We start from the raw sequence: 13582 nt of genomic DNA on the forward strand, positions 1-13582 counted from the left end.
GGCAATGAGGCAGATGATGATCCCAGGCTGGGGAGAAGGAGGAGGAGGGAGAGGGACTCGGGAGCTGCAGCAGCGTAATGTAATTGGTGGAGGTGCCGCTGCAGCTGTCCCTCTCCTTCCACATAGGTTGACCGCTGCCGCTGTGATGAGGGAAGCAGATCCCAGCATTCACAGTGGAGGACCACCTATGGTAAAGAAGAGGGACAGCTGCAGCGGCGCCTCCACCAATTACATTGCGCTGCTGCGGCTCCCGAGTCCCCCTCCCTCCTTCCCCCCATGGCTGCGTTCCTGTGCCTGTGTTCTTCTCGGCGGCGGCGGCTCGCAGCACACAGCGGCAGGCGGAACGTAATGAGTCAGTTTAACTCATTACATGTCGCTGGCTTTGGGCCCCTTCACAGTGGCGAATCCCAGTGCAAGGTACCGCTTGCACTGGTGGTAGTTCCGCCACTGATATATATATATATATATACTTATAGCAGACATACTAGAGGCAGCACTCAGCGGACTTCTTTACGTAAATAAAGATCATTGTACTGACCACATGTACAGTACTGTACATGTGGTTGGTGCAATGATCTTTATTTACGTTATGAAGTCCGCTGAGTGCTGCCTCTAGTATGTCTGCTATTGAATGTTTTTGGAAGGCACCGGGGCCATTATGAATGTTGCTAAGAGTGCCAGGCATCACTGATTTTTATTGTATATGTATATTTTCAATGAAAACCCAACCTGAAAATCCTGACTTTGCCCCTGTGCCTGCCCACCCTCCCCCATTCCCTCCTCTCCCATGCAGCGCTGCTCAATTTGCGGACTTTACCTGATGTCTTGAACCACAGAGCGGCTCCCCAGGTGTATCCAATGGCAGTCACTCACTTCAGACATCAGGAGGCGGGGAGGAGGTGGAGTTTAGCTTACAGAAGCACAGCAGCACAGCCACGGATCGATCTGCAGTGCACACACAGAGGAGTCAGGTGCCCGGCACTGCTGTACGCTCCTGCGTGTGGGGGGTCGGTCAGTACTGCTTGTGGCCGCGGCACAGTGCAACCACAAGGGGGAGAGGGATAGGGGGGGGGGGTCGGGCAGTACTGGCCGCAGCTGCACTGTAAGCTCCGGCGCGGCGCCGGGGGTGGGAGGAGGCCAGGGTGGCGGAACTGTGATACAAGCACACAAAATATTGATTGTGCTGGCAGCTGGGTGCGCCCCAGTTCATCCTGCGCTGTGTGCAAGGCACACAGCGCACATACCTAGTTACAGCCCTGCCCAGAAACACCCCTCTGACAAACGGCAGGAGCGGGAAGTGTGCTGAGGGAAATAATACCATTTGGCTGTCGGCTGCATGTCCTTGACTGCAGTACTGCTGATTCGGGTGGAGGGCGGCCATCTTGCGGCTTCTGGTTTGCTACTCAGGGTCCTGACTAAACGGTATTACTTCCCTCAGCATACTGCACCCCACAACACTGACTGGCGCCCACTTGAATTAGCTAAGAAGGTAAATATAAACTTTTCCAATAAAAACTAAAAAAAAATGTGTTAAAAATATCAGTATTCATTATCAAATTATCCAATTTCTAATTTTAAATTATTATTATAAAATTGAACCCTGATAAAAATTAGGTCATCATGTTTGCATGACGACATAACCTTAGATGTGGTGAGCTCACCTCACACCCCATCTGCTACTGCATTTGCATGTGATAGCCAGTGCCGTTTCTAGCGGCGGGCGAGCCGTGCAACCGCACAGGGCGCCCGCCACGGCACTTTGTGTTTCCTAATCTCCTCTCCCCCCTCTTCCCGAGCGCTCCTGCTCGGGGGGCGGAGTTTCGCGGAATGACGTGTTTGCGTCGTGACGTCACGACGCAAACTCGTCATTCCACGAAACCCCGCCCCCCCGAGCAGGAGCGCTCGGGAAGAGGGAGGAGAGGAGATAAGCCTGGAAGGAGGAGGCGGCTGGCGCAAGGGACGTGAGGCGGCCGGACCCGAAGAGCGGGAAGATGTAAGTAGTATCTCTATCTCTCGCTCTCCCCCTTCCTTCCGCCCCCACTTGACACCTACCTGCCGCACTGTGTAAAATGGGGATACCTGCCTGCCGCGCTGTGTAAAATGGGGATTCCTGCCTGCCGCACTGTGTAAAATGGGGGCACCTGCCTGCAAAGTGTGTAAAATGGGGGCACCTGCCTGCGTACTGTGTAAAATGGGGATACCTGCCTGCCGCGCTGTGTAAAATGGGGATACCTGCCTGCCGTACTGTGTAAAATGGGGATACCTGCCTGCCGTACTGTGTAAAATGGGGATACCTGCCTGACACTGTGTAAAATGGGGATACCTGCCTGCCGCACTTTGTAAAATGGGGACACCTGCCTGCCGTGCTGTGTAAAATGGGGACACCTGCCTGCCGTGCTGTGTAAAATGGGGACACCTGCCTGCCGCGCTGTGTAAAATGGGGACACCTGAATGCCGCACTTTGTAAAATGGGGACACCTGCCTGCCGTGCTGTGTAAAATGGGGGCACATGCCTGCCGTGCTGTGTAAAATGGGGATATCTGCCTGCCGTACTGTGTAAAATGGGGATACCTGCCTGCCGCACTGTATAAAATGGGGGCACATGCCTGCCGCGCTGTGTAAAATGGGGATATCTGCCTGCCGCGCTGTGTAAAATGGGGATATCTGCCTGCCGTACTGTGTAAAATGGGGATACCTGCCTGCCACGCTGTGTAAAATGGGGACACTTGCCTGCTGTAATGTGTAAAATGGGGACTTTTTTTATTTTATTCCCCCTGTGGTGGGCGTGATGATATCAGACGAGGCCACGCCCACTTTAATGAGACCACGCACATTTTAATCAGGCCACACACCCTTGTCGGGAGTGCGCGCGCCTTAGGCGCATACATGCTTTTTCTTTTTATAGCTATGTGGGGGGGGGGGGACGCAATTTTTTTTATAGCAATGGGGGGGGGGCGCATTTTTAAATCTCGCACTGGGAGCCAAATTGTCTAGAAACGGCCCTGGTGATAGCAACAGGACAGAAATACGTAATTTGGGATGGGAGAAGGAGGGGCGGATCATCTGAGGTAATCCAGGCGATAACATATCAATTTATTTACTAGTCCTGTATAAAATTACAATGTTTTATAATGACACAAGGTCATATATTTTTATACCTTTTATGTTTAAAAACAAGTGAAGACATTAGAAATGAATGTTCCTTATATGGTAACAGTTTCAATCTGTAATAATTGGCTAGAGACAACTCTTCATACTGGTACTTGGGGGCAGGGCTGTCATCAGAAATTATGGGCCCGGGATGAGGGGCACGGCAAGAGGAAAAGTGGCTATGAAGGGCACAAGTGGGTGGTAGAGACACCGGGAAAAGGTGGGTGCTGGGGGATAAACTTTAGAATTTGGTAGGTGACAGCTCTGATTAGCTCGCATTTGGTTTCAAATTCAAAATGCCACTGATGCTGTTTCTGCATGGCTGCCTGCCAATGTGCCTGCTACAATCATCTGGTGGCACCAATCCACACCCCTGGCGGTACCAATCCACACCGCTGCTACCCAGTCCCCTCTGTGTCCGGGCTTGGGACTCCAAGCATGCTTTCAGGCTCTGTGATCTGGGAAAGCCATATTGGAATTTGTACTTATAGATTTAATTGTAACTAAAAGATTTTCTTATTTAAGGAGTTTCTTCATTTATCCTGGGCAAAGAGGAAACCCAAGAGACTTAGAATGCAATATTGTAGACTTTAGGCTACAGTGGCTAAAATGGCTAATGCCATCCAAAGATGGTATTAGCCAGTGTGGGACTGGGGCAAGAAGGGCCCACCGGGGTAATGCAGTGGTAGGGGCCCATGCTTAAGGGTGTGGCCAGGCAATAGTGGAGGTGTGGCCAACCACAACAGAGGCCCCGCTAACTGTAAGAGAGTGCATGGGCTGGGCCAATAGTCATGTGCAGTATAAGGTAACATACAGTATGTATAATGTATAATTAAAGTGCACTAGGATACAGTTTGGAACCTAATCCCTAGAGGAGGAGGTGGGCCCACAGGCAGTGGGGCCCACCGGTGGTTTCCCCTGTTCCCCTGTGGGCCAGTCCGACCCTGGTATTAGCTATGGGTGCCAGCTCCACAGAGCTAAGCTTTTTGGATCTTGGTAAATTCTCAGTTCTCATAGAAAGCTGTGCGGAATTATTTTGCTAGTGAATATAGAGGTATATCTCTAAAATCTGCAGCGGTACCCTCCTAGTAAATAAATAAATAAATAAAGCAGCAATCCTCCAAAAACCTTTGACTGAATGCAAAAGCTGTGTAATAAATACAGCGGTGCTGAGAAGGGGGGGGACCAGGTACTAATTACCTGTTGAAGAGGCCCAGCGGGGCCTGGGTTGTGGTGAGTCCAGGGAGGCTGCTGCTGCTGCTGTGTAAGGGGGGTTAGCAATCGCACTTGTTGCACCCCTCACTTCCCTGGCTCTGTGTCTGGCTGAGGGGTGCAGGCCAGCGATGCTCTGCATCATGTTAGCAGTAGGCTTTTCATGTGTTTTTACCAGGGCCCGGCAAATCAAGATAGACAGTCTGTGATCTCTCTGCTCTAAGGTATTTTTTATCCCTTTCTAAGGTTTTCCGCTGTAGACAGTTTTGCTCACTAGTGTTACAATAAATGTATGTCATGTATCCTTCTCTTTTACCTCCATTTTCATGAAGTACTGTAACCATAATGCTGTTATAGGATGCTGACATTTTGTGCAGTTTGACAGATTGCTAGGGAAAATGAAAACAAAAACATCTTAGATATTTCATACTTTGTGCAGGAATAGAATAAAACATTTATCATCTAATATAAATACATACCACTCTCAGATTGTATACGGTTGCAGCAATAGACAATAGGGTCATGGTCAATATAGCTAAGCTATATTCAAGGTATGATGTAGCTATCCATATGCATAAAGAGTAAGCTTGAAAAACATAAAATGGATTGAGAACCTGTAAAACAAATGACACATGAGTAATAATAACATATGTTGTAGATAATCACTTGTATAATAAAACCTGAATAGAAACCTGAATGCTATCTTTCCTGAATACAATCTGGGTACAGTTATTTGACATTACATTATAGTATAAATACATAGAAACAGAAATACCATGTATTAGAGATGAGTGGGTTCATTCACTGACAACTGACCCCCCCCCATCCTCCCCCCCCCCCCTACCCCCCCCCCCCCCCCCGAACTTCACGCTCTGGATCTGAGTTCAGCTTGGGTTTCCCCACCAAACTCGGAAACCAGGATGAGGCAAAACATCATCATCTCACGGTTGGATTCTGTCGGGATTTGGATTCCATATAAGGAGCCGCGCGTCACCGCCATCTTCACTCCATCTACCACTGGAATGATACAAAAGAGCAGGTCGCCACCCCACGCATCATGCAGGAATGTGGCATGGTGCGTGGGGTGGCGACCTGCTCTTTTGTATCATTCCAGTGGTGCTGTCTTGTGCTGCATCAGTCCAGTGATAGTGTCTTGTGCTGCATCAGTCCAGTCACTCTAGTGGTGGTGTCCTGTGCTGCCAAAAGTCCAGTTGTAGTGTCCTGTGCCACCATAAGTCCAGTGCTGCTGTGTAAGTCCAGTCCAGTGGTGCTGTCTTGTGCTGCATCAGTCCAGTTGTGGTGTCTTGTGCTGCATCCGTCCAGTCATTCCAGTGGTGGTGTCCTGTGCTGCTATAAGTGCAGTGGTGCTGCTGTATAAGTCCAGTCAAGTGGTGCTGTCATGTGCTGCAACAGTCCAGTGGTGGTGTCCTGTGCTGCTATAAGTCCAGTGGTGGTGTCCTGTGCTACCATAAGTCCAGTGGTGCTGCTGTTTAAGTACAATGGTGCTGCCGTATAAGTCCAGTCCAGCAGTGCTGCCATATAAGTCCAGTCCAGCGGTGCTGCCATATAAATCCAGCGGTACTGTCATATAAGTCCAGCAGTACAGCCGTATAAGTCCAGCGGTACTGCCATATAAGTCCAGTGGTACAGTATATAAGTCCAGCGGTACTGCCGTATAAGTCCAGGGGAACTGCCATATAACTCCAGGGGTACTGCCATATAAGTACAGGAGTACTGCTGTATAAGTCCAGTGGTACTGCCATATAACTCCAGCAGTGCTGCTGTATAAGTCTAGTGGTGCTGTCCTGTGCTGTATATTATTTACTCCAAATAAAGGAGTTCTTAATATTTAATCCAAATAATTTTTACAGGGTTTGCCCTGTGAGGTGTACGGATATGCTCTCCTGTGCTGCATAATATTATAATAACTCCAAATAAAAGGGTCATTATCCAAATAATTTTTACAGGCTTTGCCATGTGTGTGGTTTAGGGGAACACTATACTGTGCTGCATATTATTATAATTCCAAATAAAAGGGTTATTATCCAAATAATTTTTACAGGCTTTGCCATGTGTGTGTGGTTTAGGGGTATGCTCTACTGTGCTGCATATTATTATTATTATTATTATTATAACTACAAATAAAAGGCTTATTGTCCAAATAATTTTTACAGGCTTTGCCGTGTGTGTGGTTTAAGGGTACACTCTACTGTGCTGCATATTATTATAATAATTCCAAATAAAAGGGTTATTATCCAAATAATTTTTACAGGCTTTGCCATCTGTGTGTGGTTTAGGGGTACGCTCTCCTGTGCTGCATATTATTATAAAAACTCCAAATACAAGGGTTATTAATCAAATAATTTTTACAGGGTTTGCCCTGTATGGTGTAGGGGTACGCTCTCCTGTTCTGCATATTGTTATATAACTCCAGAAAAATAATGGAGAACAAAAATTTGGAGAATAAAATAGGGAAAGATCAAGAACCACTTCCTCCTAGTGCTGAAGATGCTGCCACTAGTCATGACATAGACGATGAAATGCCATCAACGTCGTCTGCCAAAGATGATGCTCAATGTGATAGTAGAGGGCATGTAAAATCCAAAAAGCAAAAGTTAAGTAAAATGACCCAAAAATCTAAATTAAAATCGTCTGAGGAGAAGCATAAACTTGCCAATATGCCACTTACGACACGGGGTGGCAAGGAACGGCTAAGGCCCTCTACTATGTTTCTCATGACTAGTGGTTCAGCTTCACATGACAATGGAAGCACTCATCCTCCCGCTAGAAAAATGAAAAGAGTTAAGCTGGCAAAAGCACAGCAAAGAACTGTGCGTTCTAAATCACAAATCCCCAAGGAGAGTCCAAATGTGTCGGCGGGTGCGATGCCTGACCTTCCCAACACTGGACGGTAAGAGGTGGCTCCTTCCACCATTTGCACGCCCCCTGCAAGTGCTGGAAGGAGCACCCACAGTCCACTTCCTGATATTCAAATTGAAGATGTAACTGTTGAAGTACACCAGGATGAGGATATGGGTGTTGCTGGCGCTGAGGAGGAAGTTGATGAGGAGGATTCTGATGGTGATGTGGTTTGTTTAAATCAGGCATCCGAGGAGACAGTTGTTGTCCATGGAATGAATAAGGCCATTGACATGCAGGGTCAAAATACAAAAAAAATCACCTCTTTGGTGTGGAATTATTTCAACAGAAATGCGGACAACAGGTGTCAAGCCGTGTGTAGCCTTTGTCAAGCTGTAATAAGTAGGGGTAAGGACGTTAACCACCTAGGATCATCCTCCCTTATACGTCACCTGGAGCGCATTCATCAGAAGTCATTGACAAATTCAAAAACTTTGGGTAACAGCGGAAGCAGTCCACTGACAACTAAATCCCTTCTTCCTCTTGTACCCAAGCTCCAGCAAACCACCCCACTTACTCCCTCAATGTCAATTTCCTCCTTAGACAGGAATGCCAATAGTCCTGCAGGCCATGGCAAGACTGACAAGTCCTCTCCTAACTGGGATTCCTCCGATGGATTCTTGAGTGGACCGCCTACTGCTGCTGTTGCTGCTGGCGCTGCTGTTGTTGCTGCTGGAAGTCGATCGTCATCCCAGAGGGGAAGTCGGAAGACCACTTGTACTACTTCCATTAAGCAATTGACTGTCCAACAGTCCTTTGCAAGGAAGATGAAATATCACAGCAGTCATCCTGTTGCAAAGCGGATAACTCAGGCCTTGACAACTATGTTGGTGTTAGACGTGCATCCGGTATCCGGCGTTAGTTCACAGGGACTTAGAGAATTGCTTGAGGTAGTGTGTCCCCAGTACCAAATCCCATCTAGGTTCACTTCTCTAGGCAGGCGATACCGAGAATGTACACAGAAGTCAGAAAGAGTGTCCTCAGTGTCCTAAAAAATGCAGTTGTGCCCACTGTCCATTTAACATGTGGACAAGTGGAGCAGGGCAGACTAAGGACTATATGACTGTGACAGCCCACTGGGTAGATGTATTGCCTCCCGCAGCAACAACAGCGGCGGCACCAGTAGCAGCATCTCGCAAACGCCAACTCGTTCCTAGGCAGGCTACGCTTTGTATCACCGCTTTCCATAAGAGGAACACAGCTGACAACCTCTTATGGAAACTGAGGAACATCATCGCAGAATGGCTTACCCCAATTGGACTCTCCTGGGGATTTGTGATATCGGATAACGCCACCAATATTGTGCGTGCATTACATGTGGGCAAATTCCAGCATGTCCCATGTTTTGCACATACAATTAATTTGGTGGTGCATAATTTTTTGAAAAATGACAGGGTTGTGCAGGAGATGCTGTCGGTGGCCCGAAAAATTGTGGGCCACTTTCGGCATTCAGCCACCGCGTGCCGAAGACTGGAGCACCAGAAAACACTCCTGAACCTGCCCTGCCATCAGCTGAAGCAAGAGGTGGTAACGAGGTGGAATTCAACCCTCTATATGCTTCAGAGGATGGAGGAGCAGCAAAAGGCCATTCAAGCCTATACATCTGCCTACGATATAGGCAAAGGAGGGGGAATGCACCTGACTCAAGCGCAGTGGAGAATGATTTCCATGTTGTGCAAGGTTCTCCAACCCTTTGAACTTGCAACATGTGAAGTCAGTTCAGACACTGCCAGCCTAAGTCAATTCATGCCCATCATCATGCTTTTGCAGAAGCAGCTGGAGAGATTGAAGGAGGAGCTAATATGGAGCGATTCCGCTAGGCATGTGGGACTTGTGGATGAAGCCCTTCATTCGCTTAACCAGGATTCACGGGTGGTCAATCTGTTAAAATCAGAGCACTACATTTTGGCCACCGTGCTCGATCCTAGGTTTAAAGCCTACATTGTATCTCTCTTTCCGGCAGACACAAGTCTGCAGATGTTCAAAGACCTGCTGGTGAGACAATTGTTAACTCAAGCGGAACGTGACCCGCCAACCGCTCCTCCTTCATTTTCTACCGCCACTGGAGCTGCCAGGAAAAGGATAACATTTCCAAAACCACCCGCTGGCGGTGATGCAGGGCAGTCAGTAGCAAGTGCTGACATCTGATCCTGACTGAAGGACCTGCCAACGATTACTGACATGTCTACTGTCACTGCATATGATTCTGTCACCATTGAAAGAATGGTGGAGGATTATATGAGTGACAGCATCCAAGTAGGCATGTCAGACAGTCTGTACGTATACTGGCAGGAAGAAGAGGCAATTTGGAGGCCCTTGCACACACTGGCTTTATTTTACCTAAGTTGCCCCCCCTCCAATGTGTACTCCGAAAGAGTGTTTAGTTCAGCCGGTCACCTTCTCAGCGATCAGCGTAGGAGGTTACTTCCAGAAAATGTGGAGTAGATGATGTTCATCAAAATGAATTAAAATCAATTCCTCCGTGGAGACATTCACCATCAATTGCCTCCAGAAAGTACACAGGGACCTGAGATGGTGTATTCCAGTGGGGACGAATTAATACTCTGTGAGGAGGGTGATGTACACAGTGAAAGGGGTGAGGAATCGGAGAGATTGATTGCACACTTTAACCAACCATTCATTTCAGCCACAGTCGTGTGGCAGACCCTGTCGCTGAAATTATTGGTTTGTTAAAGTGTGCATGTCCTGTTAATATAACATAAGGGTGGGTGGGAGGGCCCAAGGACAATTCCATCTTGCACCTCTTTTTTATTTATCTTTGCATTATGTGCTGTTTGGGGACTATTTTTTTAAGTGCCATCCTGTCTGACACTGCAGTGCCACTCCTAGATGGGCCAGGTGTTTGTGCCGCACACTTGGGTCGCTTAGCTTAGTCATCCAGTGACCTCGGTGCAAAGTTTAGGACTAAAAATAATTTTCTGAGGTGTGAGGTGTTCAGAATAGACTGGAAATAAGTGGAAATTATGGTTATTGAGCTTAATAATACTATAGGATCAAAATTACCCCCACATTCTATGATTTTAGCTGTTTTTGAGGTTTTTTTAAAAATCACCCGAATCTAAAACGTATCCGAATCCAAAACCCGAAAGGGTGGTTTTGCCAAAACGCGTCCGAATCCAAAACACGACCGCGGACCCGAATCCAACACCAAAACACAAAACACGAAAAATGCCCGCTGCACATCTCTAGTAAAAATTAATTTGCAACAGTTTATAGTCTGCCAATTGTCTCACTTTGGTGCACATTTACTAAAAATCTTCAGGGAAATAAAGCTGTTTTTGGAAGATAGTACTGTACCTGCAAAAATTAAGTATCCCCAGATATTAAGGGGAAGATGTACTCAGCAGTGATAAAAGTGGAGAAATGAGCCAGTGGAGAAGTTGACTTAACATTTATAATTTGCATACTAAAAAAACATACAGAGCAGCTGACTGGGTGCAACTTCTTGCCAGAGTTACAGGATGGGAAGGTTTGGCATGTATAAAGCTATAATATGTTCACCTTAGAAGCTCTGATCTTCCCAACCAGGAGATGTAAAGGGGTTTCAATTAGAGATGAGCGGGTTCGGTTCCCTGAGAACAGAACCCCGCCGAACTTCAGTTCGGGGGGGTTCGGTTTGGAAACCAGAATGAGGCAAAACATTATCATCCCACTGTCGGATTCTCGCTGGGTTTGGATTCCATATATGGAGCCGCACGTCGCCGCCATTTTAACTCCGGCATTGAAGAGTGTAGAGAGAGGACATGTCTCCATCCTCAGTGTCCTTCATTAGTTCAATGGTAGTGTCTTGTGCTGCATCAGTCCAGTCACAGTGGTGGTGTCCTCTGCTGCCATATGTCCAGTGCTGCTGTATAAATCCAGTCCAGTGGTGCTGTGTTGTGCTGCATCAGTTCAGTGGTGGAGTATTGTGCTGCATCAGTCCAGTCACAGTGGTGGTGTCCTCTGCTGCCATATGTCCAGTGCTGCTGTATAAGTCCAGTCCATTGCAGTGGTGCTGTGTTGTCCTGCATCAGTACAGTGGTAGTATCTTGTGCTGCATCAGTTCAGTCACAGTGGTGGTGTCCTCTGCTGCCATATGTCCAGTGCTGTTGTATAAGTCCAGTCCATTGTAGTGGTGCTGTGTTATCCTGCATCAGTCAGTGATGGTGTCCCTGTGCTGCTGTATATGTCCAGTGGTACTGCCGTATATGTCCAGTGATACTGCCGTATATGTCCAGCGGTACTGCCGTATAAATCCAGTGATAATACCGTATATGTCCAGTGGTACTGCCATATGATTCCAGTGATACTGGCGTATAAATCCAGTCCAGTGATACTGCCGTATATGTCCAGTGATACTGCCGTATAATCAGTGGTACTGCCATATAATTCCAGTGGTACTGCCATATGTCCAGTGGTCATGTCGTATAAATCCTCTGTGGTACTGGCATATAAATCCAGACCAGTGATACTGCCGTATATGTCCAGTGGTACTGCCGTATAAATCCAGAGATACTGCTGTATATGTCCAGTGGTACTGCCGTATAAATCCAGTGGTACTGATGTATAATTACAGTCCAGTGATACTGCTGTATATGTCCAGTGGTACTGCCGAATAATTCCAGTGATACTGCCATATAATTCCAGTGGTACTGCCGTATAATTCCAGTGGTACTGCCGTATAAATCCTGTCCAGTGATACTGCCGTATATGTCCAGTGGTCATGCCATATAAATCCAGTGATCCTGCCATATATGTCCAGTGGTGCTGCCTTATAAATCCAGTGGTACTGCCGTATAAATCCAGTTCAGTGATACTGCTGTATACGTCCAGTGGTACTGCCATATAATTCCAGTGATACCGCCGTATAATTCCAGTGTTACTGCTGTATAATTCAAGTGGTACTGCCGTATAAATCCAGTCCAGTGATACTGCCGTATATATCCAGTGGTACTGCCATGTAATTCCAGTGATACTGCCATATATGTCCAGTGGTGATGCCGTATAAATCCAGTGGTACTGGCGTATAAATCCAGTCCAGTGATACTGCCATATAAGCCTAAGGCTCATGCCATATAAATTCAGTGGTACTGGCATATAAATCCAGTCCAGTGATACTGCCGTAAATGTCCAGTGGTCATGCCGTATAAATCCAGTGGTACTGGTGTATAAATCCAGTCCAGTGATACTGCCTTATATGTCCAGTGGTACTGCCATATAATTCCAGTGATACTGCCGTATAATTCCAGTGATACTGCGTATAATTCTAGTGGTACTGGTGTATAAATCCATTGATACTGACATATAAATCCAGTCCAGTGATACTGCCGTATAAATCCAGTACAGTGGTACTGCCGTATAAATCCAGTGATACTGCCGTATGTGTCCAGTGGTACTGCCATATAATTCCAGTGATACTGCCATATACATATATATATATATACCAAACAAAAGAGGCGGCACTCGAAGTCGGTGAACAAATATGAATATATTGTGATAGAGCGTTGACGTTTCGGGGACGTGCTCCCCTTCCTCAGAACAATTTAACACTGTGAAAAAACTGAAATAAATACCCACTTACCCCATGGGCCTCCCCCACCGCGATGCGTCACCCAGCACGATCTCCCGCACACTCCGGTGTGTCTTCCTCGTTTCCGGCGGAGGGGCGGAAGTGACGTCGTCCGGCCTGACGTGGTCACCATAACAACCTGTCACCATGGTACCATGCTGGGCTCTCGCGATGCCTTCTGCACCCTCCCACCTGTCAGAAATGTCACAGCGGGGGGCTTGGCTCGTAACCCGGGTAACGCTATAAACATAAACAATATAAACAATTAATGAAACATATTAACAAAAATACGTGCAATATCAATTAGGCTGTTCAAATAAACCAAAATAAGGAACAGGTACAGTGTAAAATACTCATAAAACACTCAGCAGAATGGAATATTAAAAAATTAAAGCATCTTTAAAAAAAATTTTTCTTTAAAAAATTAGCTGTGGATAAATCGGTTAGTGCATTGCAGCTAGTGTATGGCAATGTACCTAATTTGTACTATAGCATATGATCAAACTCATGTACACATGCATAAAAACATGAGCAATTAATTATGTAAACAGGTAACATATACTAAATGGAGAGCCTCTGCCAGATCTTGCCACAAGGTGATATCTGACCAGGTAATCGGCTGTAACTCATAACCAGTGGATGAGGCCGAGTGTATCATTCAAGCCCCTGGGACGCATAGTCTGTAGCTTAAAAATCCAACGGGATTCCAGCTGTAGAAGCTTCTTCCCTCTA

General features: G+C 46.8%; 1 protein-coding gene across 1 annotated transcript in view; it reads right to left on the reverse strand.

Moving 5' to 3' along the window:
* The window catches only part of LOC134909506 (probable cation-transporting ATPase 13A4), a 369987-nt gene that overhangs the window by 288080 nt on the left and 68325 nt on the right, over positions 1 to 13582 (reverse strand). Inside the window, exons 7-8 of the mRNA XM_063916443.1 lie at positions 4842 to 4976; positions 4679 to 4751 (exon numbers count right to left, since the gene is read on the reverse strand). Of these exons, the coding sequence (XP_063772513.1) occupies positions 4679 to 4751; positions 4842 to 4976 (208 nt within the window). The remainder of the gene's footprint in view (positions 1 to 4678; positions 4752 to 4841; positions 4977 to 13582) is intronic.

Source organism: Pseudophryne corroboree, chromosome 4 (genome assembly GCF_028390025.1).
Source record: "Pseudophryne corroboree isolate aPseCor3 chromosome 4, aPseCor3.hap2, whole genome shotgun sequence".
In the NCBI taxonomy this organism is placed as follows: domain Eukaryota; kingdom Metazoa; phylum Chordata; class Amphibia; order Anura; family Myobatrachidae; genus Pseudophryne; species Pseudophryne corroboree.